The sequence below is a fragment of the Phasianus colchicus genome, chromosome 29, assembly GCF_987193195.1.
Source record: "Phasianus colchicus chromosome 29, bPhaCol1.hap1.1, whole genome shotgun sequence".
In the NCBI taxonomy this organism is placed as follows: Eukaryota; Metazoa; Chordata; class Aves; order Galliformes; family Phasianidae; genus Phasianus; species Phasianus colchicus.
In genome coordinates, this window is record NC_143464.1 from 1,263,559 (window position 1) to 1,291,048 (window position 27,490).

Here is a 27,490-nt window from a genome sequence, read left to right on the forward strand (position 1 = left end):
AACTTCGTATCATCAGCAAACTTGCTGAGGGTGGCCACCGTCCCCTCATCGAGGTCACAGATGAAGATGTTGAATGAGACCGGACCCAGCACCGACCCCTGGGGAACACTGCTGGTTACAGGTCTGCAACCGGACTCTGCAGCGCCAACGACGACCCTCTCCGCTGTGCCAGCTTTGTTATAAGGATGTTGTGGGAGACAGTATCCAAGGCAAGCTAGAGGTTTATAAATAATTTAAAACATACAGATAGGCCAGTGACAACTTATGTATAGCTAGCATTGAAAATAGATGTCACGCACTGCAAGAGTATCCTGCCCAAATTAAAAGGACAATTTGTTACATGGCTCAGGGAGTGCCTGAAGAAGGTATTGAGGAAGATGGGGCACGTCCCCTCCGTACCCTTTGTTTAACAAGGACTCTGAAGAAAATCACCATATCAGTATGAACAAGAAGAGTTGAGACATCTTCAGGGCTGACACCAGATAACAAACAAAATAACAGTAATTAACAAATGTGAACCTTTGATACGATTCTGAACCTGGAGTACCCAGCCAGCGGGGAAACGCGGGAGGCAAGGGGGGAAGAACAGGGTATGCAGACTGTTGTGTTGTGTCCAGAGGTGCTCCTGCCCGTGGGACGCCCGCCGTTGCAATCGCGACTAAAATCTGCTTTTCTCAGAGATCCCGTCCTGACAAAAATCACTGGGATGTTTCCAGCACCTGCAAGGGGTGCCTGTGTGTGTGTCCGTGTGAGCGTGCTGAACGAAACTCACAGGGCCGTGTGCTGCTCTGGGTGCGTGGTTTGCTCGCCTCTGCTCCTGAGACAGCCTGTCTGTCAGCTCCAAACGTACCCTGGGACGGACAGACGGACAGACAGCCAAAGGCGGTGCAGAGCGGTGGGACTGCACGCGTGCACACGCACGAGGATGTTTCCTCGACGGCATCTGCGTGTGAGCGTGCAAAAGGGCTGCGTTGCACACGCGTCTGCACGCGCGTGTGTGTCTGCATAACCACGGCTGGGAGCATCGGGGTCTTTGCACGTGGCTGCGTGGTTTTGCACACGACTGCACGCTCGTGGGCGGTGCGTGCACATGGACGCACGCGTGTGTGAATGCAGAGGGGTGCGTGTGAGTACGTCTTTGCACTCGTGTGCACGGTTCTGCACACACGCGCATACAGACGCTCCGAGCGGCCGTGGAAGCGGGCAGCCAGCCCGGGGCCAGCCGGGACGCGACGGTGATGACGCAAAAAACCGCGCGACCGCCACAGAAAGGACCCCGCGCGCAGTGCCCGCCTCGTTCCGCGGCCCGACCAATGGCAGCGCGACGGGGGCGGGCCGAGCGCGGGCTCTCCGCCAATGGCGGCCGCGGCTGCGACGGCGCCGGCGGAGAGCGGGGCTCCGTGGGGGGAAAGCGGCGCTCCGCCTCCCCGCGTCCCCGCCGCCGCCCGCCCCGTGCCTCGGGGACGCCGGGCGGTCAGGGGAAGGCGGCGCGGGGCCGTCCGTCCCCCGTCGGCGCCGAGCCGTCCTCCGGAGTCGCCGTTCGGACGGGAGCCGGTCGGGAACGCGGTCGTTTCCGTTGATCGCTCTGCGCGTTCGTCGATTAAACGTCGAAGCTTCGTTTCCCGGCGCTTCTGCCCGCGGTCGTTTCTGCGGCTCCGATAACCCGCCCCGTCCCCGCGCCCGGCGCCGGGTGAGGACGGGGCGGCGCGAACGGCCGCGTCATAGGATGCGAGCGCCGGCCCCGTCGCTCCCCCCGCATCCCCTGCCGTCCTCGGCACCGCGTGGGAAATGGCTGGGCTGGGGTTCTGGGAGAGCCGGGGCGGCTCAGCCCGCAGAAGAGGAGGCTCGGGGGGATCCCGGGCACGGCCGTCGGTCCCCGCAGGGAGGCGCGGAGAGGACGGAGCCGGGCCGCGCCCGGCGGTGCCCAGCGGCAGGACCGGAGGCTCGCGCTGCAGCACAGCGGGTTTCCCCGCGGCGCTGCCGCTGCCGCCGCCGCGCCGCTTCCCCCTGCTTGCACTGAGACAGTAAAGTGGGAAGATGAAAGGGGTCTGTAACACCGCTTGGCCACATGCAGGGCCACCAATCATCCCACCTATTGCTTGACCAGGCTGCCCAGGGCCCCATCCAATCTGGCCTTGAACACCTCCAGGGACGGTGCATCCACAACCTCTCTGGGCAGCCTGTTCCAGTACCTCACCACTCTCTCTGTAAAGAATTTCCCCCTGACGTCCAACCTCTGGGTCAGTTCTGGGCTCCGCAGCTCCAGGCAGCCTCTCCTGTGGAAGCGCTGCAGGGAAGCTGCTCTGGGAGAGGTTGTACTGCGCTCATCTGCAGAGATCCCTTCCAGCCCCTGTGCTTCTGTGACAGGCGGATGTGTGAAGGGAGACGGCCAGCAGGTGGAAGTTTGGTGGCTTTGCAGAGTCAGAGCGCCGCAGCCCTGCGATGCCACCGCGTGTCTGAACGTCATCAGCCACGTCCCTCCCTTTGTCTCCATTCACTGCAATGGGAGCTGAGTCGTGTGCAGCTGCAGGGCTGGGGCACCCACGGCCTGTCTGGGCAGCAGTGCCAGGGCCTCGGCTGCCTCTGGGATGAACTTCCCTGACATCTAATCCAAATCTGCCCCCTTTACGTTAAAACCGTTCCCCTTTGTCCCATCACCACCTCGACGCGTAAAAAGTTCATTTCCATCAAGTTTATCATCTCCACTGAAACAATGGAAGGCCACAGTGAGCAGCCACAGCGAGTGTTGGTGACGGGGCAGGCAGAGAGCAATGCCTGTGACAGTGTCACAGAGAATCCTTGTGAGCTCAGGGGAGAGGGGCTGACCTCAGCGGTCACGGAACCCCCCGCTGCCACTCTTGAGCTCCCGCGGCAGGTAAGGCAGCAGGCTGCTCTGCTCCTGGCACTGCGGCCCTCCGGGTGATCCCAGTGCCCCAGATCTCAGCCCGGCGCCCATTTGGGCATTTCCCCACAGAGAGAATCCCTTCAGGGACGCTGACGGTGCTTCCGACACCCGACGCTGCTTTCTTTGGATCCCTTGTGCCACCACCGGCCACTGCTGCAATGCAGCCCAGCATCGGCGGAGCAGTGCCGGTGTCACCGCAACCCCTCCCTGTCCCCAGTGTCACCCACGTGGTGCCTCAGGCCTCCGTCTGGCCTGGGCTACCAGGCGTCCAGGGACAGGGAGCGCAGCTCCCACCTGGGGAGCCTCCAGCCGTGGTTCAGCTGCCACCCGGGGGGCAGCACTTACCGCTGCTGCAGCTGCTACCCTGGGATCAGCACCCAGGCATGGCTCCCCCCACGGCCCCTGCCCACTGCTGGGGACATCCCCTGCTGGCAGGGACACTGCAGCCCCAGCAGCCAATGGGGCTGTGGCCTGGGGCCGTGTTCCATGGGGAGCCCCCGCAGCCCACAGGCAGCTGCCCGCTGCAGGCCTCCGGCAGCCCCGTCCTTCTGCCAGCACCTTCAGTGCGGCAGCAGGTGCTCCCCGTGCCCTGCACGCTGCCCGCCAGCTGGGAGCAGGCGGTGGGGCCCTTTGGAGATGCCGTGGTGCTCACGGAGGACCAGGGGCACCCAGCGCCCACCAACGTGTGCCCCCATCCCACCACGGCTCCACTCACCTGCAGCACCGCAGCGCTGGAATCAGGTGGTGAGTTTGGGGGCTGCAGAGCGGGCGGCAGGCTGTCCGCACCGGCTGGCTGTGGGAAAACTGGCATTGCCCCACTGGGGGTTTTCTTGCTTTTCCAGCAGCGACAACGAGCGCAGACGTCTCGCAGGACATCATGGACATTGACGACCTCCTGACGTGGATGAACAGCGGTGAGTTTGGGGGCAGCAGAGCTGGCAGGGAGCTGTTCGCATTGAGCGGGTGTGGGAAAGCTGGCATTGCCCGTGTGGGGATTCTCTTCCCTTTTCCAGAAGTGACATCCAGCACAGAGATCCCGGACGACATCCCGGACATGGATGACCTCCTGGCGTGGGTCAACAACGGTGAGTCTGGGGGCTGCAGAGCTGGCGGGGGGGTGTCTGCATTGGGTGGCTGTGGGAATGCTGTGATCATCATTCTGGGGGATGTTCTTGCTTTTTCAGAAGTGACAAGTCCTCTGGAGGTCCCCCAGCTGAACCAGGACCTGGTTGATGTCCAAGCAGAGGGGACCGATTGCACTGAGACTGTGGAAAACAGTCACAGTGAGCTGCTGCCAGAACTGAACGTCCAGGAAAGGGCAGAGCTGCTGCGGTGGATCGATGCCACGCGGCCACCGAGCCCAGCTGTCCCCAGCAGCCTCGACAGCGCTCCTTTCATCACAGCGCTCCCTGACTTTCCCTGGGCCGGCACGGAGCACAGCGGAGAGGCAGAGGCTGATGCCAGGCCCATCAGCGACCTGTTCTGGAGGCAGCCAGCATGCTGTGGGCAGCTCTCCGAGTCGCTGCCCTTTGGGCATCTGACAGAAGAGGCGCGGCAGAGGCAGCCCCGGGTGGTTCTCACCCGCCTGGCGCTGCCACCCGGCTGCATCTCCTGCCACGTGCCAGACGACCCCCACGGGGATGGCACCGAGCCGGCCGAGTGCCCAGCGCCCGCCTGCACCACCGGGAAAGGCAAGAGCAGAGGGCACGAGCAGCGCACTGGCAGCGTCCCAACCAGAAAGAGGGAGCTGCCCCTGGGCCAGGACGCTCCAGGACAGAAACGCCGGCGCTAGGTGAAGCTGGGTGGGCTCAGCACGAGTGGGAGCCTCCGCAGAAACCGGCCCACGTAGTGCAGCAGGAGGCACGGCCATAGCCAACAAAGAAGCCTACCTGTAGCCCTGGGCTCCTCGCCGGCCCCAGTGGCACACAGAGAGCAGCAGCAGTGCTCCAGGGGCACCAGCACCGGCCCAGCCCTACTCCTCCAAACCTGGGCTGTCCACAAATGTCATCTTGGACTAGGACGATGTGGGACTGTGTTAAGTTATGTTAAATCCTGTTAGATTCTGTTCAGTTATGATCAATTATTTTACTTTACATTACGTTATATCATTAAATGTTTTGCATTCACTTTCCTACGCCTCCATCTGCAGTTGTTCATGCAGCACCAAAGCCCCCCCAGGCCCCCTGCTAACACCTGGGGGGCAGGATGGGGCAGCACAAAGGGCCGTGTCCCAGGCCTGCCCTCACCGGCCCAATTCCACCCCTCCAAAATCCCCTCTCCCCCTCAGTCAGCACTGCCTGGGAACGTAAGGATGGGGAATGGTTGGGGTGGGATTCTGGGAGAGCTGGGGCGGCTCAGCCTGCAGAAGAGGAGGCTCGGTGGATCCCGGGCACTGCCATCAAACCCTGCAGTGAGGTGCAGAGAGGATGGAGCCAGGCTGCACCCAGCAGTGCCCAGCAGCAGGACCGGAGGCTCGCACTGCAGCACAGCAGGTTTCCCTGTATGTCACCACTGAGCCCCCAGCTTGGGTCAGCACTGTTTGATATTTTTGCCCGTGATCAGGATCACTCAGAATCACACACACAATTGCCAGGGTTGGAAGGGACCTGAAGGATCATGCATCTCCAACGCCCCTGCCACATGCAGGGCCACCAACCTTCCCACCTAATGCTAGACCAGGATGCCCAGGGCCCCATCCAATCTGGCCTTGAACACCTCCAGGGACGGGGCATCCACAACCTCTCTGGACAGCCTGTTCCAGTACTTCACACTCTGTAAAGAATTTCCCCCTGACATCCAACCTAAATCTCCCTTCCCTCAGCTTAAAACCATTTCCCCTTGTCCTGCTGTCACTCACCCTTTCAAAGAGTTCATTCCCTTCCTGTTTGTAGGCTCCCTTTAGGTACTGAAAGGCTGCAATGAGGTCACCCTGCAGCCTTCTTTTCTCCAGGCTGAACAAGCCCAGCTCCTTCAGCTTGTCCTCATAGGGGAGGTGCTCCAGTCCCCTGATCATCTTTGTGGCTCCTCTGGACCCTCTCCAACAGTTCCCTGTCTTTCTTGTACTGGGGGCTCCACACTTGGACGCAGTACTCCAGATGGGGCCTCACAAGAGCAGAGTAGAGGGGAACAATCACCTCCCTGTCCCTGCTGGCCACCCCTCTTTTGATAGAGGATGCAGGAGATGAGTGCATCCTCATGAAATCCACAAGGCCTCCTGAGGCACAAGGTGCTGCTGGCACTCCTGAGGCTTCTAAGGGACAGCAGGGAAAACCGGAGGGCTGAGGACAGTAGGTGGGGGCTCTTGAAGGGACTTTGAGGTGCCATGGGTTCAGAATTGTGTTTTTTCCTCATGTTTCACACAGAAGGTGGCAGTTTGGCTCAGCACCTCGAGGTGGCAGCAGGACCCCCAGCAACGGAAACGTCCGCTGCCCAGAGCCCCGTGTGTGGCTGTGGGAAAGATGGAGGGTGGGATAAACGTAGAACATGCACAGGAGGTTATCAGATCAAACACAAAGTTGGCACCAAGCTTCCCCCAGCAGCTCTCTGCAGGCAGCTCAGTCATTGTGTTTTATTCTCTCCTGACTCAGTCCAAAAGCATTATCCTCATCTGCCAGCAGGTGTTACCCCCGACCTCGTCACTGGGCAGTGCTTCAGCAGCACCAAGTTGCCTCTGTGGCCCTCATTCACCTCACTGTGCTAGCACTCAGATGTTATTCTCATTAAACTACATTCTTTCTTTCCTCCTCCAAATAAAATATTTGTCAGACTAGAGAAATAGAAAGCTGAATCTGGGACACCCACAGTCTGCAAAATAGTCTGGCACGAGGAAACAATGCTGAAGGCCGAGAGAGGTCTGTGCCAAGGAGCGCATCTGCAAGACAAAAGGGAAATATCACCCTGCAGCCTTCTCCTTTAAAGCAGAAGGGAACACCTTGGGTAGACAGAGCACACTTCATATGCTCAAAATCCAGCATGTCAGGCTGGCAAGAGAGGATTCTGAACTGCCATCCTTTACGCTTCCCTCCACAGTGGGGTCTGTCACACAGAGCTGGGTAGGAACTTACTGGCACTGGCAGGGCCCTTTCTTGCAGCACCACTCCTGATATTTAGGATTAAAGTCATAAAGAAATCATAACAGAAGTTCTCTGTGAAAACTACACATAATGTTCCTTCCGCAAGCAAACAAGCCCAATACATGCTAGTAAAAACTCCTGCACCAAAAAGCAGCAAAGATGGCATGCAGGACAGAAATAGGTAGTGTGCGTGTTTAAAGGCATTTTAGAGCCCAATGGTTCCTGCTACAGCACACCTGGCTCACGTTAAAAGCTGAACAGCCACAAGAATACCTGTTTCCATCAGCAGCCATCATCCAGAACAGCCAGGTTTCTGAGGTCACCTGGCCCAAACGTTCTTTTTTCTCAGCACATTATTCCTACAAGAGAGATTTGATCACGGCACGTGCGTCAGTCTTCAAACAGCCCCTCCTAGCAGCAAGGAGCGAGGAGTGGCACTAATACTTCTTCACTGGTGGGAATCTCAACAGAAGGTGTTACAAATGTGGCAGAGATTGCTGCATACAGCCAAGCACACACGGCTGAGCACGCTCTCCTGTCTCTGTCCCAGTGCTAGAAATACCCAGAAGAGCTCAGTGTTGTCCTGCTTTCATTTGCTTACGTGAACTGTTTTAAAATGTGTGTTGTTCCAGGCTGGCACAAGCTTTAGTGCCTAAAACCACCACTTGAGAGGCCGACACCAGCTCTGGGGCCTGAGAACTCAGCAGAGAGACCGGCACTGGCACCGGGGCCTGAAGGCACAGCCAGAGGCCAGCACCGGCCCTGGGGCATACAGATGTGCATTCCTAGTGCTGCTGCTGGTTCCCTAGGACTCCACTGACCACCACGAGGCCGTATTGGTCTTTCCTGGTTTCTATTGGGCTGCACAAAGTCATCCTCGCTTCTCCGTTACTTTACTGCACATAACCCCATTGGGTGACCCCAGTGTTTATTTCCCAAAAGCTGGATCTGGGAGGCGTCCGTTTCCTTCCCTTGTGATGAAGGCACAGAAGCCATGCGGGCACTCGCTGAGGTCACAGTGGTTGCTGGGCTGGGAGCGTTTGTGCCACAGCTGGTGAGCAGAGCTGGTGCTCTGGTGAGCGTGCTGCACGCAGACTGAGCTGTGAGCCTTCCTTGGAGCAGATCACCTGTGAGAGCCCGTCAGAAGCACCGCTGCGGCGTGTGTGTGAGCTGGGCACAGCTCCGGCTGAGCAGGGACCAGGTGAGCTGGGTTTGGTGCCGGCTGCTTGCCGGGAGCTGTCTCAGCAGGAAGGCTGGGCTGGGGAGGAGTTCCCAGCTCCAGCAGTGCCCCTCAGCACGGCTGTTTCCAGGGGAAATGGGTTCTTGTTGTGATTCCATCCCACGATTCGGTGAGGACGATGAAATGTCATTCCTCCCCTTGTCAGTTGCTGCCGGGACCCCGCCTTCATGTCAGTTCCGGAAAAAGGAGAGCACAGACATCGTAGAGTTCAAGTCGTGCCTTGCTGCCCCACGGATGGCTGGGTGCAGAGCTGCTGAGGAGATGGAGAAGAGCACTTGCTGACACAAGCCATGCAGTCAGACACAAGCTGGAGCTAGGGTTGGGCAGCTCTTGCAGCCAGCTGATTTGCAGACATTGCCCTCCTCAAGAGACTGAATTGCGTGGCAGAAGAAAGGTGGGAAAATGCTTCTTCCTCATGATTTGTCACTTGTTGGTGCTTTCTGCAGGATTCCTGTCCAAAAGGAGAGTCTGGGGATCGAGGCAGTCTGAGGAAGAGTGAAGCCAGCTCTTTCCAAGAGCGGGGGAAGTTCCTGCGGAGAGAGCCCTCGGAACTTCAGTTTCCTCTGACACTTCACCGGTCATGTCTCAGCGAGGAGAGGACTGCTATTCCTATTTCTGCCTTGTGAGTGGAAAGGTATGGCTGGGTATCTTTTGCTTGATATTTCTTCTTTTTTTCTCATTTTAAGGGACGGGATGGAGCAGGAGGAGCCCTTTTGCTCTTTTGTGACCTCAATAAGCGGTTGGATTCTGCGCTCACTGGGCTAATGATGTGGACATGGCTCAGGCTGTATTTTCCCTTAGTGATAATTAACATCTCAGCACTCTCTGGCACGATCTGGAATCTCTCTGCAAACCTTGGCTGCCGTTTCCTCCAATGTTTATTCCTTTCTCTCTTCAGAAGCAGCGCGGTGTGGTTCCCTGTGTTTGGGAACAGCAGCCAGCAGGCTGCCAGAGATCCAACTGCGCCTTGCAGCGCACAGAGGGACGCGATGGGGACAGACCGTCCTTCCTGCCAGGCAAGAGTGAGTTTCTTCAGTCCTCTGTCATGAAGGATGGAAGGATGAATTTTGAGTATTGCTTCTGGGCGGGTGCAGTGCTGCAGGAGATGTCGAGCCACCTTCCATTTGGATGCAGGAAGGAGCAGTGAGAAGTGAACTATCTGTGTGTGTTTTGGCTGTCAAAGTAGCATCTTTCTGTTTTTTGGGGGGACGTGGGCTTACTAGACAATACTTCTGCTGCTTGCTGGTGTCTGTGAAATCAACACACAGTCTGTTGTTGTAGGGACGGAGCCTGCGCGCCCATGGAATGGTGCAGGGCAAGGAGGGAAACGGAAAGCCTCCGCTGGTAAGAAGCTCTTGTGAGCTGTGGTGTGGGTACCTGCCTCTAAATAGGGCTGCGTGAAGGGCAGTGTGTGTGAGGGAGGGGAGAGGAAAGGGCATGGCAGTTCTGTGCTGACTGCAGAAAGGCACAACGTTGGAGCAGCGGAAAGGCAGCTTGAAGAACTGCTCTCGAAGACCAGAAGTTTGTGGTTGGCTGTGCTCAAACCTTCCTCTACAGAGATGCTCTTCATGTCTTTGTTGTCTCCTTTCTGTCAGAAGCTGATGCAAGCTGCCTTCCAGCAAAGCACAGCCATGTGGAAAGCCAGGGGAGGAGCACAGAGTGTGGCACAGCACCCAAGAGAGGTACAGACGCACAACAGGCATCTGGGTTTGGTGCACTGCATTTCCAGTTAGACTTTCTGCCTGTTCTTTCCTGGGACTGATCTTATTGCGTGTTGCTTTGGGTCTTAATCCCTGGGCTTTGCAGTTACCTTTCCTGTTCTGATTTGTAATGGGAACCCAACGTTCACCCGACATCCCTTACCGTGAACATGGTACGGGAGAGCTGGCATTGAGCCTTTGGGATTTTCTTGGTTTTACAACAGTGACGGATGTGCCAGAAGACATCACGGACATTCAGAGTTTGCTCTCTTGGATCAATGGTGAGTTTGGGGGCTGCAGAGCCTGCAGGTGCGTGTTTACACCGAGTGGGTGCAGTTCCTGCTGCAGCGGGAGATAGACATGGCCATAGCCAACCGGTACGGCTACCCATAACCCTGCGCTCCTTGCTGGCCCCGCAGCACCAGGCGGCAGCCGCAGCGTTCCAGGGGCACCACCAGCGGCCCCATCCCTCCCCTCCTGAACCCAGCCGTCCTCCACAGTCAGCAGTGCGGTGGGATGGGGCGTTGTCTGCTGTGGTGGGATGGGAAATTTAGGATTACTGTCGTTTCTGTTTCTCGTTGTATTCTCGGATAGGTTATTAAAAGCTTTGTGTTTGTGTTTTGCTACGTCCCTCTGCCTGCAGTCATTTGTGCTGTGTCACAGCCCCCCAGCTCCCCACGCCCACCTCCGGGGCAGGATGGGGCACCACAGATGGCCACGGTGTCCCTCAGCTGCCACCAGCAGCCCCAGCCCTCCTCTCTCCCTGCAGTCCTTTGTGCAGCGGGATGCAGAGGGCGTTTCACACAGCTCGCCTGCTCTGCCCAGTGCTGTGAATTGCCGTGGGGATGGGCAGCAGGCAGGGCACGGGCGGATGGAGGGGAATCGCATTGGCTCACCGTGGCCAGCAGAGACTCCGGCAGCGGCAGCAGGGGCAGTTCCCATGGAGGGGGGAAGCAGGGGCGGCTGGGCCTGCCGTGCAGACGGACAGACAGGCATCAAGACGCCTCCCACGTCACGGCTCTTCCGCCCCCACACCGTTTGGCTCCTGGCACTTTTGTCTGCAGACGGGGACCCGGCCAAGTCTGTACACCCAGAGCAGGATTTTCCAGCTGGCGGCCGCTCACGAGTGCTGTCCCCCAGGGCTGGGGACTGGGGCCACTCCTACTGAACACCTTTATCAATGACCTTGAGCAGGGCATTGAGCGCACCCTCAGTGCGTTCACAGACGGCACTGAGTTCAGAGGGAGCTGCTCTGCCAACCTGAGCCGTTCTGTGCTTCTGAGCTTCCACGCTCGCTGCCATATCCATTCCAAGTCCATCCCGTATGCAGAGCCCAGCCCATATATATCCCATTTCCCGATATCCCATCCTGTATCCATCCCATATCCATATTCCCGCACCCCACATCCCAATGCCACATCCAACATCCCAACTGCACATTCCAACCTCACATCCAACATCTCAACTCCATATCCCAAACCCATGTCCTATATCCCCCATCCCAACCCCATATCCTATAGCCCACATTCTGTATCCCACATCCCAACCCCACATCCTATATCCCACATCCCAATCCCAATTCCAAATCTCATTCCCCATCCCTCATCCCAACCCCATCTCACACCTGTCAATCCCAATCCCTCATCCCAAATCCCGATCCCAATCCCAATCCCAATCCCATCCGCTACAGCAATAGGGAACACTCCGAGCCCCGCCCCCATCGCAGCTCCGTCCCGCCCCCGCGCTCTCATTGGTCAGGGGCAGTTCCGGCTTGTCTCAGCATCACATGCGATGGCTCTTTCCCGCCCCCGGGCTCTCATTGGTCAGTGGCAGCTCCGTCCCGCCCCCGAGCTCTCATTGGTCAGGGGCAGTTCCGGCTTGTCGCAGCATCTCATTGGTCAAGGTCAGCTCTGTCCCGCCCCCGAGCTCTCATTGGTCAGGGGCAGTTCCGGCTCATTCGTGCCTGTCATTGGTCAGCGGCAGCGCCGCCGGCTCCGATTGGCTGAGGCGCCGCGCGCGGGAACGGCCGTCGGCAGCCGGCTCTCCCCTCGGACGGCGCCGGTCCCACAGCCGCTGCGCGCCGGAGCTGTCCGGGCAGCACCGAGACGGAACCGCGGCACGACGGGAGCGGTGCTGAGGACAGCGGCGCCGGAGGTGCGCGGGAGAACGGCTCCGGGCCGGGGCCGGGGAGAGGAGCCGGCAGCGCTGCTCGCGGTGCCCCCCGGGGCTGAGGTGGGCTGTGGGTGCGGGGGGCGGTGGGGGAGATCCGGGGGGATGTGGGAGTTTAGGGGCTGTGGGGATATTGGGGGGTATTGGGGGATGTGGGGTACTGTGGGGCTACAGGGGGGCATGGAGTAATGTGGGGATATTGGGGGCTGTGGGGGGTCTGTAGGGGTGGATATGGGGGGATATCGGGGGCTGTGAGGAAAAAGGAAGTTCTGAGCAGAATGTAGGGGTGATGGGGGCTGTCGGGGGCTCTGGGGGATATGGGGTATAGAAAGCTGTGGGGGACTATAGAAGGGGTATAAGAGGATATGGAACAAGAGGGGCTGTGGGGGTGATATGGGGAACTGTGTGGGGGGGATCGATATGGGGCTGTGGGTGGCTATAAGGGGTGGGGGGGCTGTAGGGAGGGTTTTAGGGCTATGTGGGCTCTATAGGGGGCTGTTGGGATCTCAGGGGGCTGTCGGGGCGAAATGGGGCTGTAAGGGGCTATACAATTCTATTGGGGAGGTACAGGGGGTTGTGGAGGGATATAGGGAGATATGGGGCAATAGGGGGGGTGTTATAGGGGGATGTAGAATTATAAGGGATGTTATAGAGGGATATAGGGTTATAAGGGTTTGTGGTGGGCTGTGAGAGGGTTTGGGGTGATAGGAGGCAGGGGGCTATAGAGAGGGATGTTGCGCTATGAGGGGTTGTGAGGGAGGCTGTGGGGAGGATATAGGGTGGCAGTGGGAGGCTATTGGTAGGTATAGGGAGAATGGGGCTATAGGGATTATATGGGGGATATGGATTTCAACGGGGCTGTGTGGGGCCATAGGGTGATATGTGGCTATAGGGTGGGCCATAAGGGGATGTGGGGCTAAAAGGCTGTCCCTACCTTTGCCCCCCTACCTTTGCCCCCTCCCTTTCCCCCTTCCATAGCAGGGTGGGTGAAATGCTGGTCATGAAGCTTAAATCAGAATTGAAGTTGTATTGGAATAGAATATGATTATTTTGTGGTCTTAAATCTGAAACGTGTTTTCTCCTTAGATGCAGGTATTGTTTAATAAGGACTTTGGAGAAGGTTTCAGTATGAAGTCTCCTGATCAGGAAGAAAGCGGAATGTTTTGGAGGACTTAATCACGAGTGGAGCTGCTGCTGACCCTCCACTTGCAACCAGCAGGCAGGTGAGGATGTTGTGCATCTCAGCCTTTCCTCGCTGCAAGGTACCAGCGATTCAGTCTGTGCTGTGCGGTGATTTTCCACCAGCACTTCTGCTTGTATGTGAGCATCCGCTGACGTTGTCTGGTGGCTTTAGGCTGGGCAGACACGGGAAGCACTGCCTGCAGCAGCAGCAGCTGAGCTCTGTGTGCCAGAGGAAGGAACGCAGCAGGAGGAGGAGAGCCTGTGTGACTCTGCGTGTTCTGCAGGGCCGTTCCTCACAGACTGCCACTGACAGACGTTGGGGCACTGCAGAGCCTGTTGGTGCGGAGGAGGTAAAGCGGTGTTGGTGTGTAATGCCATTTGATCTGTGTGCATGCAGAATGTCCCCGTGTTTGTATTTCTCAGTGTTTGTGGCCCTGCTTTTGTTCAAAGGTGTCAGACCTCCGTGCGTCTTTGCTCCCCCTCCAGCCGGTTTGGAGAAGTGTCTTTTTGGAAGTGTTTAAGATGGTGAATTTTGCTAGACAGAGTGCTTGTCTAATCCAACCTCTTAACTGCAAGGTTTGTTCTGCAGGTCCTGATGATGGCACAGGCATTAAACAGCCCGGAGCTCATCACTGGGGAGAGGCTGCGCATAGCATTGGGAAGGGAGAGATGGAGGAGGGGTTTGAACAGTGGTGTGCAGGCATGAAAGAAGCTGGTAAGAGAAGAGGTGTGTGTTCTGAGAGCAAGGGCTGTGCGGCTCATCTCTGTGTTTTCCAGGAAATGTGAGGCAGAGCTCTCTGCTCTCTGTTCTTTCTCGCAAGACTGCGGCCCTTCAAAGTGCGCTGTGGATGGGCGGCGCGATGACAGCCCAAGGATGGCAGCAGGAGATGCAGCGCAGCCCTCTCCAGCAGCAAGGTGCATTGGTTTGTCTTGCTTATTCTTGAAGTAGAAGGAGTGTTTAGCTTCCACAGTCGGTGGCTTGATAGCATGTTTTGAAGGCTTTGGGGCCCTTCCTCCGTGTTACTCACATCCTAAGGCAGTGAAGGACTTCCCTTGCTGTGTAGGAATGGTTCCTGTGCAAGGCCATGGTCGTCTGCCTGTAGCAGAGACTGAAGGTGATGGTTTTGTGACTGCAATTATGGAGTCGGCTTTTTAATGGCAGCTACACCCTGCTAACATGCAGCTCTTTCTGACACAGGCAGGAGGCGGGCAGCGGTACTGCAGCTCCTCTGGCAGCTTTGCAGCTGAGTTGGGAAGCAGAAGATGTGGATTTGAAAGAACAACTCAGTTCCTGTGACGTTCCCCTGTTCTTCCCCTAGCTGTTCCCTTGCCTCAGCCCGAATTCCCTTTTGCATTCCTGTTTCCCTTCCATCCTACTGGCTGCCCCTTGTTTTCCCCAAGCTTTCCCTCTCCTTTCCCATGACAGCCCACCCATAATTCCCTCAGAGCGCCAATAACCCCCTCAGCATTTCCCCAGCAAGATCCCTGTAGGCACCTCACAGCCCCCCACAGAGCCCCATAGCCCTTTCAGGACCTCCTCAGACCTGGTACTCCTCCCCCATAGCTGCCTGGAAACATCCCAGACCTCCACAGTCCCCAGCAGCACCCCATGTCCCTTACTGGACTCCCACTGAGCCCCCTTATTTCCTCCCTCTGTCCTCCCTTGCCACCTCCAGGACCTCCCTGGGATCTCCCCCACAGTCCCTGACACAGGACCCAGGTCACCATTCCAGGAATCCCGTAGCCCACCTGGGGCCCCTCCTCACCTCCGTGTCCTCCCAGATCCCATACAATCGCACAATAATGGGTCAGGGCTGCCTGCTGCAGGAGAGGAATTTGGAGCTGGAGAAGGGGTAGGGTACAGATGTGGGTAACAGTGACGTGTGGGGCATTAGAGATATGGGGGCCCAGGAACATGGGAGGATATGGGGATCTGGGCCACAGGCTGCAGGAGCAGAGTGCTGCACAGCAGAAGGCAACGTGTGAGGTAAAGGTGGGACTTGTGGGCATGGGGACATGGGGTGGCATGGGGACGTAGTGGGTCTGGGGGCACGTGGGGAGAGGTTTGGGGTCAGAATGGGGGATGTGGGCCATGTTGGAGTGCATGTATTGATTTCTTCCTGAGAGGGGACTGGGGTTCCCTGTGGCCCAAAGGTGTAGCCCTGATCCATAACCCCACATGACCCCATAACCCCATAGAACTCGGCGTGACCCCAAGGCTCCACGTGACCCATAGCCCTATGAGCACCATCAGCCCATATGAGGCTGTGGACAGTGATGGGTCAGTTCTTGGGTTGTTCAGGCGGTACTGTAGGGTGTCTGTGGGGCTGCTGTAGAACAGCAGTCTCTATCTGCCCCGACCCTCATCTTGCCCACATGTTGGGGGGCAAGATGGGGGTCAAAAGGGCAATGGGGGGCTATGGAGGGGGTCCCATGATCAGAGCAGATTCCCCACCAGCTGCGTGTGAGGGAACATCAGCCCCACTGAGCTGTGGGTGTGTCCCATAGCTGCCCCATAGCAGCCCCAGAGCCAACCTAGAGCAGCCCCAGAACAGCCCCATCACTGCCCACAGCCCGTGGCCAGCAGCAGTTCCACCACAGCGGTGTGTTGGTTAAAGGCAGCTCCTAGGTGTGGCTCTGCCCCATAGCTGCCCCAGAGTGCCCCTATAGCCCTCCCATAGGCATCCTTTAACTGCCCCACAACCCTGTATGACTTACCCACATCCCAGCAGATCCCCCCAAGTGCCTTTGGGATGTGCAAGAAACGCTCTCATCTGATGTTCCATTAGGCACAGTTCTCGGTGCAGCAGCAAAGCTCATTTCTTATTGCTCAGATGATTTCCAGCAGCACACAGGTGACACACACAGCCATGCTGACCACGGCAGGGTGCAGCTTCTTGTTGCAGAGTCCCATAGTGCTGGGTGACCGTGCAAAAGGGGAATCCCACCGCTGATGTTCTCCATCCTTCTCCTTCTGCACCACCATGCATTCCTTCCTCCTCGTGCTGCGCTGCCATCAGAATTCTTTGTCCATTCCTGCTCCAACAGCCCCAATCCGGGATACCTTTTTTTTGTAAGGAGTTCTGCTGTTTGTTCTGCAGCTGACTTGGATTTCTTCTCCCACTGTCTTGTGAAGGAGTTGATTTGCTTCAGTCCATCCCAGCTCCATTCCTGGTTCAAGTCTCCCTCATTGCCACGCAGCACTGCAGGTCCAGTGCCTTCCCCAGTCTCAGTGGGATCAGTTTGTTCTGTTCTCGTCCACTTAGAGGAACAGAAGCTACCAACCCACCAACCCTTGTGACAGGTATTTCCCTGCAGAAGCATTCCTGTCCTTCTTGTGGCCCCTTTGTCCAGTTCCCAGCTCTCCAAACTGAGACGTACGGCTGCAGCCCATCCCATGTCTTCCTTGGGGCAGCTCTGGGGCAGCCCCACTCTGAGGAAGGAGGAGATGCCTTTTCCCCACACACATCTGGTTCTATGGCCACATGGGGTGAGGACACGGGGTCGTGGGTCACATGAGGGTCCTGGATGGTCACAGAGTTATGGGGTTACGTCGGGTTATGGGGTGGCTCAGTGTTATGGGGTCAGATGAGATTGTGGGTCACAGTGATGGGGTCATATGGGATGGTAGGGGCATTTGGGGTGACATGGGGTTATGGGCCACATGGGGTTATATAGTCAAGGTGAGGTGGAGGCAAGGATCCCAGAGTTCTGGGGCCACATGTCAGGGGTTGCAGCGTGATGGGGGCAGGCAGGGTCAGGGAGTCACAGTGTGGTGTGGGGGGTATGGTTCACACAGGGCTCTGGGTCACGTGCAGCCATGGGGTCACACACATACAGGGTTACGTGGTCCTCTTGGGTTCTGGCTCATATGGGGTTATGGCTCAGGGCCCCACCTTTGGGTCCAGGGACCCCCTGTACAGTCTCACAAAAAAAGAAATGCACTCCAACACTGCCCCACATTCCCCCTTTTTACCCAAAAATGCTCCCCACATCCCCCCGTTCCCCCCGTGTCCCCATACAACTCCATACCCCCACGTCCTACCTGCAGCCAACATCCTGCCTACTTGAGAGCAGCATTCTGCCCCCGCAGGCTGTGTTTTCATATCCAGCCCATGTCCCTATATCCCCCATAGCACCCCACAGAGCCCCAGATCTCCTCAAGGACTTTCTCAGACCCAGTACACCTCCCCCAAAGTCTGCCTGGTACCTCACAGAGCCCCACAGTCCCCAGCAGCACCCCATGTCCCCCACTGGGCTCCCTTTCAACCCCGTATTTCCTCCCTCGGACCCCCCTGACCCATTCCAGGGCCCCCCAGGGATCTCACAGCCCCCCACAGTCCCTGACAGGACCCCCATCACCGTCCCAGGCCCCCCATAGCCCACCCGGGGCTCTGGTGCTGAACCCGGCGTCCTCAGGGAGCTGTGCCGCAGTGCTGCGCCCTGAGCCCTTGTGCAGTGCTGCAGATCCCAGGGCAGTGGGCGCTGCTCTGCATGTCCCCGCCCGGCCCAGGAACGCCACCCCTGCGCTGTCTGTGAAAGTCTTGTCTTGGCTCCTGGCACATCTTCCATCTGCAGAGCACATGAGGAGTGTCCCTCAGACTGCGGCTCCGGGTTAACCCCGCAGCGTCCAAACGAGGAATCCCGCAGCAACCCGCATCTCGGGATGGGGCTGCAGCTGTGCCCCAGTGCCTTCATTACAGGTGTCCTTGCACACGCGCGTGTGTTTGCACACGGGGTGTGTGCGGGTGTGTGGATACACGTGTGTGTGCATGCACAGGGGTGCAGCAGCTCTGCCTCAGAGCCTCGTGGGCCCGCAGGAGGCACGTGGCTGTGGAGGTGGCTGGGAGCGCACTGCTGGCTGCAGAGCTGCTGGGCGGTGACAGTTTGAAGGGTGAGCGGGGAAGGGGGCCCCTTCCATAGCATCACAGAATCACTCAGGCTGGAAAAGACCTTCAAGATCATCGAGTCCAACCTAACCGTCCTACCCTAACTCTAACATCCCTCAGCTAAATCACGTCCCTGAGCACCACATCCAAACTGTTTTTAAACACATCCAGGGATGGTGACTCTAAGACTCCACCATTCCTGCTCTTCCCTGAAGAGCCAAGTACCCAAAGTTTAGGGTTAGGGGAGGAGTTGAAGGTGAGGAGGGCAGAGCACAAGAACAGGGTCTGTGGGTGTTGGGTGTTCAGGATAGGGATTAGGGGTTAGAACTCACCATTTTGGGGCAGAGATTAAGCACAAGTTTAGTGAGAGGGCATGGTGTTCTGCTGAATTTTTCAGAACACTGGGTACAGGTAAGCATTACGGATAGGTGTTTTGTTTTGGGCTGCAGGGAAGGCTAGAGTTAAATACAATATTTTAATGCTACCAATTAAAGCTTGGTTTTAGCGTGAGTGGGAGAGTGGGAATCTGTGCAGTCCATTCCTTGGGAATGTTGTTGTCAGCAACTTTTAAAGAAGCCCGGATCCTTCAGGCACTGCCATGAGGAGATCTCCATTAACAATGGACTTGCTGTGGTGGAATCAGTCTGTGTGACAGAAGTGCCCACTGCGTGTCCTTGCTTGTGTTTGCAGCCACACAGCAGCACTGTCACCAAGCCACAGGAGCTGCACGGCTAAGGGGCTATGGGGCTGAGTTTCAGCTCAACACACCACCACCACACCACTGAATTCTGTCTCTCATGCAACCCTGAGCCTTTTCTTGAAAAGTTTCTGTCTCACCTGTGTTGGCTGTTCCATTCCTGAGATGGAAGTGGCACCTGACTCAGGAAGGAGAAGGACACAGAGCTCTGCAGGAGGACCTGCACCACCTGCCCAGCAGCTCTGTGCTACCCCACAGTTGCACTTCCTACCTACAAATTCATGCTCCAGAATGTCTCCTGAGAGTCCTGGGCAACCTTTCCTGGGCTCTCATGTGTGCTTCAGCTACCCTTGGTCATCGTGGAGGCAGTGCCCACCTCTGTGTGGCAAATGGAAAGAAGTCTGAAGGGAGACTTTAGGGAAAAGTTTAAGCTTCTGAGATGAAAACCCATATCCAAGACATTTTCTTACACAAGGTCTCACAGGGACTGAGGAAGAGGGGATCTGACAACCAACGTGCAAACCAGGTGCTGCTGCTGGCCTGTCAGAGGCACTGACAGATGTGAGCCTGAAAGCACAGACCCCAGCCAGGCGCCAAGGGATGGCCCGTCAGCTATTGCAGGCTGCAGTCACCGCACAGTTTGATTAACAGCTGTATGCTTCGTGCTGGATTATGGGGTGCTGAGAACAGCTGACCCTGGCAGCTCCATAAATGTCCCACAGGAAGTAAGACAGAAAAAGTCATTGCATGCCTTTTGTTTTGATAAGTTTCACAGAGATCCTGGTTCCTTATGTACCCTGTGACTGGGCAACACTGCACAGGTACAAACAGAGTACTACTTGATGTGCATAATGACATTTAAGTGAAAAACATTAGAATATACAAAATACAGAATAAAACATTCAATAAATTACATTTAGGAAACTAATACATAAACCAAGTAAGACAGTTTGATTCTGTTAAAATCTGTATTACAACACTTAGATAGAAAAAGGTGGGCAGTTCACTGCTTTCGAAACACATTTGGTCATCAGTTTCCGAAGAGCATCTTTGAGCTCCTGGTTCCTCATGCTGTAGATGAGGGGGTTCACTGCTGGAGGCACCACCGAGTACAGAAATGACACCACCAGGTCCAGGGATGGGAAGGAAATGGAGGGTGGCTTCAAAAAGGCAACCATGGCAGTGCTGAGAAACAGGGAGACCACGGCCAGGTGAGGGAGGCACGTGGAGAAGGCTTTGTGCCGTCCCTGCTCAGAGGGCATCCTCAGCACGGCCCTGAAGATCTGCACATAGGACACAAGAATGAATACAAAGCACCCAAAAACCACAAGGATACCAACCACAATAAGCACAACTTCCCTGAGGTAGGCATCTGAGCAGGAGAGCTTGAGGATGTGGGGGATTTCACAGAAGAACTGATCCACAGCATTGCCTTGGCAAAAAGGCAGAGAAAATGTGCTGGCAGTGTGCAGCAAAGCATTGAGAACCCCAGTGCCCCAGGCAGCTGCTGCCATGGTGGCACAAGCTCTGCTGTCCATCAGGCTCCCATAGTGCAGGGGCTTGCAGATGGCAACGTAGCGGTCATAGGACATGATGGTGAGAATGCAATACTCTGCTGAAAAGAAAAAGAAAAAGAAAAAGACTTGTGCAGCACATCCTGTGAAAGAGATGTGCCTGGTGTCCCAGAGGGCATTGGCCATGGCTTTGGGGAGAGTGGTGGAGATGCAGCCCAGGTCGAGGAGGGCGAGGTTGAGGAGGAAGAAGTACATGGGGGTGTGCAGGCGGTGGTGGCAGGCTACGGCTGTGCTGATGAGGCCGTTGCCCAGGAGGGCAGCCAGGTAGATGCCCAGCAAGAGCCAGAAGTGCAGGAGCTGCAGCTGCCGCGTGTCTGCCAACGCCAGCAGGAGGAACTCGCTGATGGAGCTGCTGTTGGGCATCTGCAGTTCCTGGGCATGGAGTCCTGTTCGGAATGCAGAAGATAATGACAGAAGTCAAGATAACTTGCAGACACTCTCCTCCTGCTATACTATAGAAATGTTTCTTTCTCTTTGAAAAATGTTCATTTAACTCCATAACTCATAGCTCTTACTTTCCTCTCATTTCCTAATCATATCTCAGCTTCCTAGATAATTTCCTCTTACAATCAATTTCCATCCCTCATATCTTTATGCTGTCTGCACTCACAGTGCCCATCCCTACCTCTTTTCTGTCCTTAAATTTCTGTTAGAGAAAGCTGTCTGTTTTCAGGATAAGAGCATTATTCATGTCAGCAGAAAACGATAGCAATTTCAGCTGAAAGCACTTTAGGAGAATGTTCATATAAGGGCAAATTGTGAATGGTACAATTCAGGATTCTCAGAGATGTGTTCATATTTCACATCTCCTTTCAGAATTCTGCCTCCAACTCATTCTCCTTCCCTAAGAACAGGTGTTGGAAAATCCCTGCCTTGTCTCTCCTCCTGCAAAGCACCCTTGGAAAAAAAAACACCCAGTGGTGAGTGTAGCTGTTATCCCCCTGCCCCAGGCAGCAGCTGTAGAACCAGAAGACCTCTGCCCTGCCCTGCCGTGGGACTCCTTCCCCCCACACATCTCCCCGCAGCGCCCTGGGCAGCTCCCCGGGCAGGCTGAGTGCTGAGTGCTGAGTGCTGAGTGCTGAGTGCTGAGTGCTGAGTGCTGAGTGCTGAGTGCTGAGCCTGGCAGGCGGCAGAGTCAAAGCCTGCAGTGAGACTTACCTTGTCAAAGGCTGTGAGCAGTGCTCCTGCAGTGAACTCAACACCTGCTCAAACCATACACATCCTATAAGCTCTCTGCCCTTTCTCTCCTCTCCTCCTGTCACCTGCAGGCTGTGCTGTGCAGAAGAGCTGCTCCTGGGCACAGCTGTCTCTCTGCAGCGCTGCCCACTTGTAGGAGCTCCCTGAGTCCCAGGAGCCCAGCCCAGCCCAGCCCAGCAGAGGATGTCATTTTCTCTTCCTCACTGCTCTCCCTGGAGATGACTTGGGGGCTGCAGGGCTGGCAGCTCCCAATAGACAACAGGGTCATCTCTGCAAAACGTACTTTGAAGTCAGATGAATTAATCACCAGTAGCCAAGCTGATTTCGGAAGCGTTGTTTGTCCTAACAGATTGTGTGTGCCGAGCAAAGCTGCCAATGCCCCATCTGGTGTCATGGTTTTATGATTCTTGTTATCAGTATTCCACATCATAACATCATGTAAAGCACCGGGAATGAAAGAGTTAATACTCCAGTTCTGTGGACGGACAACTTTCTGGATACCTGGTTCTCAGAAGAGAAGAAGAACCGCATATCCCAGGGGACTCTGAGTTCAGAGGGGAAGATAAGCCGTGGGAGGAAGACCTGGGATCTCTCACTTGCTCGCTGCCTGGCAGTGTGTGGCTGCGCGCCCCAGCCGTGCGCCTTCAGTTCAAAGTAAGGCTTTTGGTTTCAGACACTTGCTCTCTCATTATATTTGAGTTATTACCCTAAATTCCAATTTTATTTTATAACATTGTGTTATCTTACATTCCAGTATCATGTTTAGTAAAAATAAGTTTCCTTCTTCAATCATTGATGCTGTTCTTTATTATTTTTATTATTATTTTATTTCTTTATTTATTATTATAATTTTTTTATATTTTATTTTATTTTATTTTATTTTATTTTATTTTATTTTATTTTATTTTTTGGCCAGTGGGACTGCCAAGCCTTCAGCCCTCTGTCACGGACACACATTGATCCAGATAACTCCGTAACAAGACAACACACTCAGTCATATGCTCTGCTTTTAGGACGGGTGTGTGGAGCCAAACGTTGGACCTGATGATCACTATGGGTCCTTCCCATTGTGGGTTGTCCTAGGATTCCATGACAAGCTGGATACAAGCACGGTGGGTTGGAATGACTGTGGTGTCACTGTGGGTAGGAGTTCAGTAACACAGTCACGATGTTCGCTCAAAAGTGTGGAGAGCAGTGCTGTCAGAATTACTGAGTTATGGCAGTGATCATTATTACAGTGATGTCAGAGTCACTGTGCTGGAAAGGGGAGACAAGCTCAGTGATTTCAGCTCCACTGTGTCGTCACAGCTGATATGAGCACAGTGGTGTTGCAGTCAGACAGGAGCTCTGCATGTGGGTGAGCATCAAACACGGCATCCCCAGAACCAAATGCTACCAGTGAGGAAATGGTGCCTCCACCTTGGGCCTGGGAGTTCAAAGTTCTGTTGTGATTGACTGCTTGTTCAGACTGGGCCCCTCTCACATCCCACATCCTGGCATGAGACACACTGCCCACATGGGACTTGGGCCTCACGGCATCCTTGCACCCCATGCAGAGTCTGGCAGCTGCTGTGCCCTGGTCTTTCATTTGACATCAGACAAACCTCCATCCCACTGCCCCAGGAAGGGCCCTGAGCCAGCAGGAGGGAGGGACACGATCTCCCTGCCAAGGCTCTGGGGATCAGGCCTTGGCCTTTCTGCTTCAGAAGACAAAGGAGGCTTTGCTCAGCATCACAGCCACCATCCCAGTGCCTTGGTCTGCCTGCAATCATGGCTTCCAATTATCTGCTCTAACAAGTCCCTGGGGAAGCTTGCTTTCAATGGCCCTCAGTGGGGCCCATTAATACTCCAAGAAACTTCACTGTTCCTTCTGACTTTGTACTCTTGAGCACTTCGTGCAATCTTCTTTCTGCACTGGAGGTGATGGACTCAGCAGCAAATGCCCCCTGGGGCCCATTACAACCTGAAGAGCCCTCCTGTGCCTTGTGCCTTCCTGTCATCTTCTTCAGGTGTTCAGAACTTGTACAGCAAACTGGACAGGTATCTGGAGACATCTAAAAGAGGAAGAGAACTACAGGCATTAATGAATTCTATTTATTTATTTAGTTATTGTTCAGTTTAAACAAGAATTTAAAGCAACACTTTGCAACTGATATTGACCCAGGAGGCCCCCAATGAGCTCTGCTCTGTCACTGTGTGGACAGATCCCCATCAGGCTTCCGTTTTCCTTGCTGGACAAGCCCAGCTCCATCAGTCTCTCCTCACATGTGAAGTGCTCCATCCCCAGTCACCTTGAGTGAACCTTCCCAATCTCACTTTGTCTTGCTCTCATCAGCCTTGTGTTGGGGATCTGAACTGTAGAGGCAATGCTCTGGAGAATGCCTTCCCTCCATCTTCCACCCATTATCTTCTTCATATTAAAAAACTGGAAACTTGATTTCTTACCAGATTTCCAAATTCTGAAACAAGGAAGAATAGTTATTGATTACAGGAGATACTAACATTAAACATTTGGAAGGAATTCTTAACATTTCTAAGATCATGATTGTGAGGCATGGAACAGCTGTGGAACAGGTAGCCCAGAGAAGTGGTGGATGCCCCATCCCTGGCAAAGTTCAAGATGTCAAGGGCCCCAAGCATCCTCATGTACTGGATGACAGCGCTGCCCACAGCAAGGGAGCTGAAACTGGATGGTCTTTTAGGTCCTTCCGATCCAAGCCACTCAAGGATTCTGTGGTTCCTGTCAGTCTCGTCCAACTCAGAATCCTGTTTGCTTAGGTATTCCCTGATCACCTCTTCTTTCACCAAGGACACATCTGCCATGCACCAACAATTCCCACCTGTCCCTGCCTCCTAGGATTCCAAGAAGACCAGACAAACTAATAAACCATGAGGTCAGGAAGGAAATGAGTATCAGAGACTTTTCCATGTCCTGTCTCACCAGGTTCCCTACACCATTCTACTGTGGGCCCACATTCTCGCTAGCCTTTCTTTTGTAGACTACATATTTCTACAAGCCCTTCTTGTCTGTGATATGCCTGGGCACATTCAATTGCAGTTGAACTCTGACTTTCCTATACTCATCTCAGGAACACTGGACAAAGTCTCTGCATTGCTGCCAGGTGCTCACTTCTTGTTCCCATTTCCTGTACGCTTCCTTTCTGTGTTTGGGTTAGAGCAACACAATCAATTCACAATAATGCAGGATTTCTGACATCTTAACTTGCCTTCCTCTTCCTCGGAATGGAAATATTCTGCTTGGAAGCCAAGTTGCTTAGATAGTTGCCACATTTTTTGACCCTATTCCCTCGCTGCCTTTCCCTGCTGTTCTGTACACCACAGACACTTGAAGAAGCCAAGGTGTGCTCTCCTGAAGCCCAAAGGTGTGAGCTCTCCCTTCAGATTCCTCAGCTCCACCATCCCATGGCCACTGCAGACCAGGTTCTCTTTCACATTCACATTCCCCATCAACCCTTCCTTGGCAGTATGAGATGCAGCAGAGCACCTCTGCTCTTTGGTTCCTCTATGGCTTGGTCAAGAAGCTGCCAGCTGTGCTCTCCAGGGTTCTTCTGGATGGTGCATGCCCTGCTCTGCTGTCCCTGCAGCAGACACTGCAGTGGAAAAAGCCCCCAAATGGGACAAGGGCCTGACAAAACGAGGCTCCCATCTGCACGTAAAGGGCACCTTCCACTTGCTCTTCCTGATCAGGAAGCCAGGAACAGACACCGTTGGTCTCCTCTGTTTGCCATTGCCATTGCCATTCACTCTGACCTGGCTGCTCTGCCTCCCCCAAGATGAGCTCAGTGCACTCTCTGAAAGGGCAGTTGCCCTTCCTTGTCTCTTTTGGAAGCCATTTCACCACATCCCTGAGATCCAAACAAGACCTCAGGTCTGCAACTCTTCAAAGCTTTCTAGCCCAGCATGTGCTGGTGTTCTCATTAGTGAAAAAGCACAGAAGAAAACAACCTATTCAGGATGGGTCATTGGATTCAGTGCATCCATGGTCTTTATGAAGATGGCACGAAGGCATTGGATCCACTGTGGGGCGTCAAGTTGACTAAGCAGCACAGACACTCCTGGATCTGTCTTTCCTGAAGGCCCTGTGCTGCATTTGCAGCTGCATGTGAGTGTGCTGGACAGCCTGGAGAACTGGCATGACATGACATGACGTGGCTGCTTCTGACACCGTTTGCTTGAGAGCCCATAGAAAACTGAAGTGTTTTCTGTTAAACAATACAGATGTGTTAGCTCTGTCGTGCCTTGAGCTCCAGAATATTCAGCAGATGTAGAACAGAGAAAGATCTGCCTCTTCTTTTGAGAGCTCATCCATTTAGTCAGCTGCATACCTCTGCGTGCTCCATGGAGAAAAGTGAAAAAAGACACACAAGTGCCATAAATTGCCATCAATGCAAGGGTCTGATATCATTTAGGATGGCCAAGAATATCTCCATCCCCTCTCTGGCCCTCAGCTGATGCTCAGGAAGGAAAGGAGGTGTCTGAGTCAGGGATTTCCCACGCACTTCCCAAGCACTAGCACACATCCAGGAGCACCCCAGGCACCTTGGTCATCACCCAGGGCCTGTGTGTGGGCAACTGACTCCCCGCTGAAGGACCAAGGACTCGGAGCAGGAGCTCACATGCAGGCAACTCCTTGTGCACATCTGAACTGAACCAGAGGAATCCCTGAAACTCCTGTTGGTCCGTGGGGAGCAGAATCTGATTTCAGCCCCAGAGTTTCCAACTAGCGATGAAATGCCTGCACTACCTCAGCTGGATCAGTGCCCTGCCCAGGGGAAGTCCACCCTTCCTGACCTTCTCAGTGTGTCCTTTTTGTTTCAGCAAACACTCTCTAATCACATGTCTGGAATCAGTCACTGTCCACTGGACGTTTGGTGGTTAACTAAGCAGATTTCAAAGTAAAGTCATGACACGGTTGTTTTTCAGGAGCTGTTGGCCATGGAGATGCAGGGACATCTCAAGGGAGATTACCTGGGGAAAAAAAAATCACATCCTCTGTTGCTGAGTTGGGCCAGGCTCCTGGGACACAGGAAGCTCCTACAAGGGGGCAGTGCTGCAGAGAGACAGCTGTGCCCAGGAGCAGCTCTTCTGCACAGCACAGCAGGGCTGGGGGCATGATCCGCAGGTGACATGAGGATAGAAGAGAGAGGAAGGAGAGTTACAGTCTATGTGGAGTGTGAGCAGGCTGTGAGCTCACGGAAGGAACACTGCTCACAGCCATAGACACGGTAAGTCTCTGGCTGCAGGCAGTGCTGCTGCTTTTACTGGAGGGATCACTAAATCAGGGACTTCCCAATGCAGATCAGGATGCAGAGAGTCTGTGTTTCTTTATTATGAAAATGACTTGTTCCATATGAGGGCTTCCCCCCTCAGGGCAGGGGCCTTCAGCTGCCACAGCTACTGCCTGGGGCAGGGGACTCACAGATTCACTGCATGCCAGAATGTTTCTAAGGACGCTGTGCAAGAGGAGAGACAAGGCAGGGGAAGGGAAAGGACTGGAGGCAGAAATCTAGATGGGGCTGTTCACTTAGAACACATCTCTGAGACTCCTGATTCACACTATTCTCACTCATTCAGTGAACAGTCACGCAATGTGCATTCAGCCTCTCCTCTCTTGAAGGATAGAACAAAATTACAATACTGTCGTATTCTCCAGACATGAATAATGAAATTAAGCTGCAGTCGGGCAGCTTTCTCTAACAGAAATGTAATGGCACATAGGATGGGACTGGGTGCTTTAAAAGCAGTTGGGTTAAAGACAGGGAAAGAGATGAAAATATCCAGGGAGATGGGATAAGATTAAAAAATGAGAAAAATATATAAGCTGCATACTCGTCTTCTGCTTA

General features: G+C 54.8%; 3 protein-coding genes and 1 long non-coding RNA gene across 9 annotated transcripts; 3 read left to right on the top strand and 1 right to left on the bottom strand.

The window, feature by feature from the left end:
* The first annotated feature begins 1,434 nt into the window (after window positions 1–1,434).
* Window positions 1,435–5,025, top strand: LOC149914472 (uncharacterized). Of its 2 annotated transcripts, XM_090126629.1 has the most exons (5): window positions 1,435–2,875; window positions 2,975–3,649; window positions 3,748–3,819; window positions 3,919–3,990; window positions 4,090–5,025. In XM_090126629.1, exons 2-5 carry the CDS (start codon window positions 3,064–3,066, stop codon window positions 4,695–4,697), a joined length of 1,338 nt encoding a protein of 445 aa, XP_089982755.1. In that variant the 5' UTR covers window positions 1,435–2,875; window positions 2,975–3,063; the 3' UTR covers window positions 4,698–5,025. The 2 variants fall into 2 exon arrangements, with proteins under 2 accessions (XP_089982755.1, XP_089982754.1); XM_090126628.1 differs by having other exon boundaries at window positions 1,435–3,649.
* Window positions 5,026–7,795: 2,770 nt separating this feature from the next.
* LOC149914473 (uncharacterized) lies at window positions 7,796–11,648 on the top strand. Of its 2 annotated transcripts, XM_090126659.1 has the most exons (7): window positions 7,796–8,179; window positions 8,665–8,852; window positions 9,117–9,240; window positions 9,500–9,562; window positions 9,814–9,900; window positions 10,143–10,199; window positions 10,338–11,648. In XM_090126659.1, the coding sequence occupies exons 2-7, from the start codon at window positions 8,799–8,801 to the stop codon at window positions 10,397–10,399; spliced, it is 447 nt and encodes a 148-aa protein (XP_089982785.1). In that variant the 5' UTR covers window positions 7,796–8,179; window positions 8,665–8,798; the 3' UTR covers window positions 10,400–11,648. The 2 variants fall into 2 exon arrangements, with proteins under 2 accessions (XP_089982785.1, XP_089982784.1); XM_090126658.1 differs by having other exon boundaries at window positions 10,143–11,648.
* Window positions 11,649–11,900: 252 nt separating this feature from the next.
* On the top strand, window positions 11,901–18,831 carry LOC116237109 (uncharacterized). Of its 4 annotated transcripts, none has more exons than XR_016460383.1 (5): window positions 11,901–12,150; window positions 13,174–13,310; window positions 13,442–13,619; window positions 13,859–16,573; window positions 17,848–18,831. It is a non-coding gene; the product is annotated as an uncharacterized LOC116237109 (long non-coding RNA). The 4 variants fall into 4 exon arrangements; XR_016460382.1 differs by having other exon boundaries at window positions 13,859–14,184; window positions 14,468–18,831; XR_016460384.1 differs by having other exon boundaries at window positions 13,859–13,996; window positions 14,091–18,831.
* Window positions 18,832–19,835: 1,004 nt separating this feature from the next.
* Window positions 19,836–20,792, bottom strand: LOC149914474 (olfactory receptor 14C36-like). The gene has a single exon (XM_090126645.1). The coding sequence runs from the start codon at window positions 20,790–20,792 to the stop codon at window positions 19,836–19,838; it is 957 nt and encodes a 318-aa protein (XP_089982771.1).
* Window positions 20,793–27,490: the final 6,698 nt, after the last annotated feature.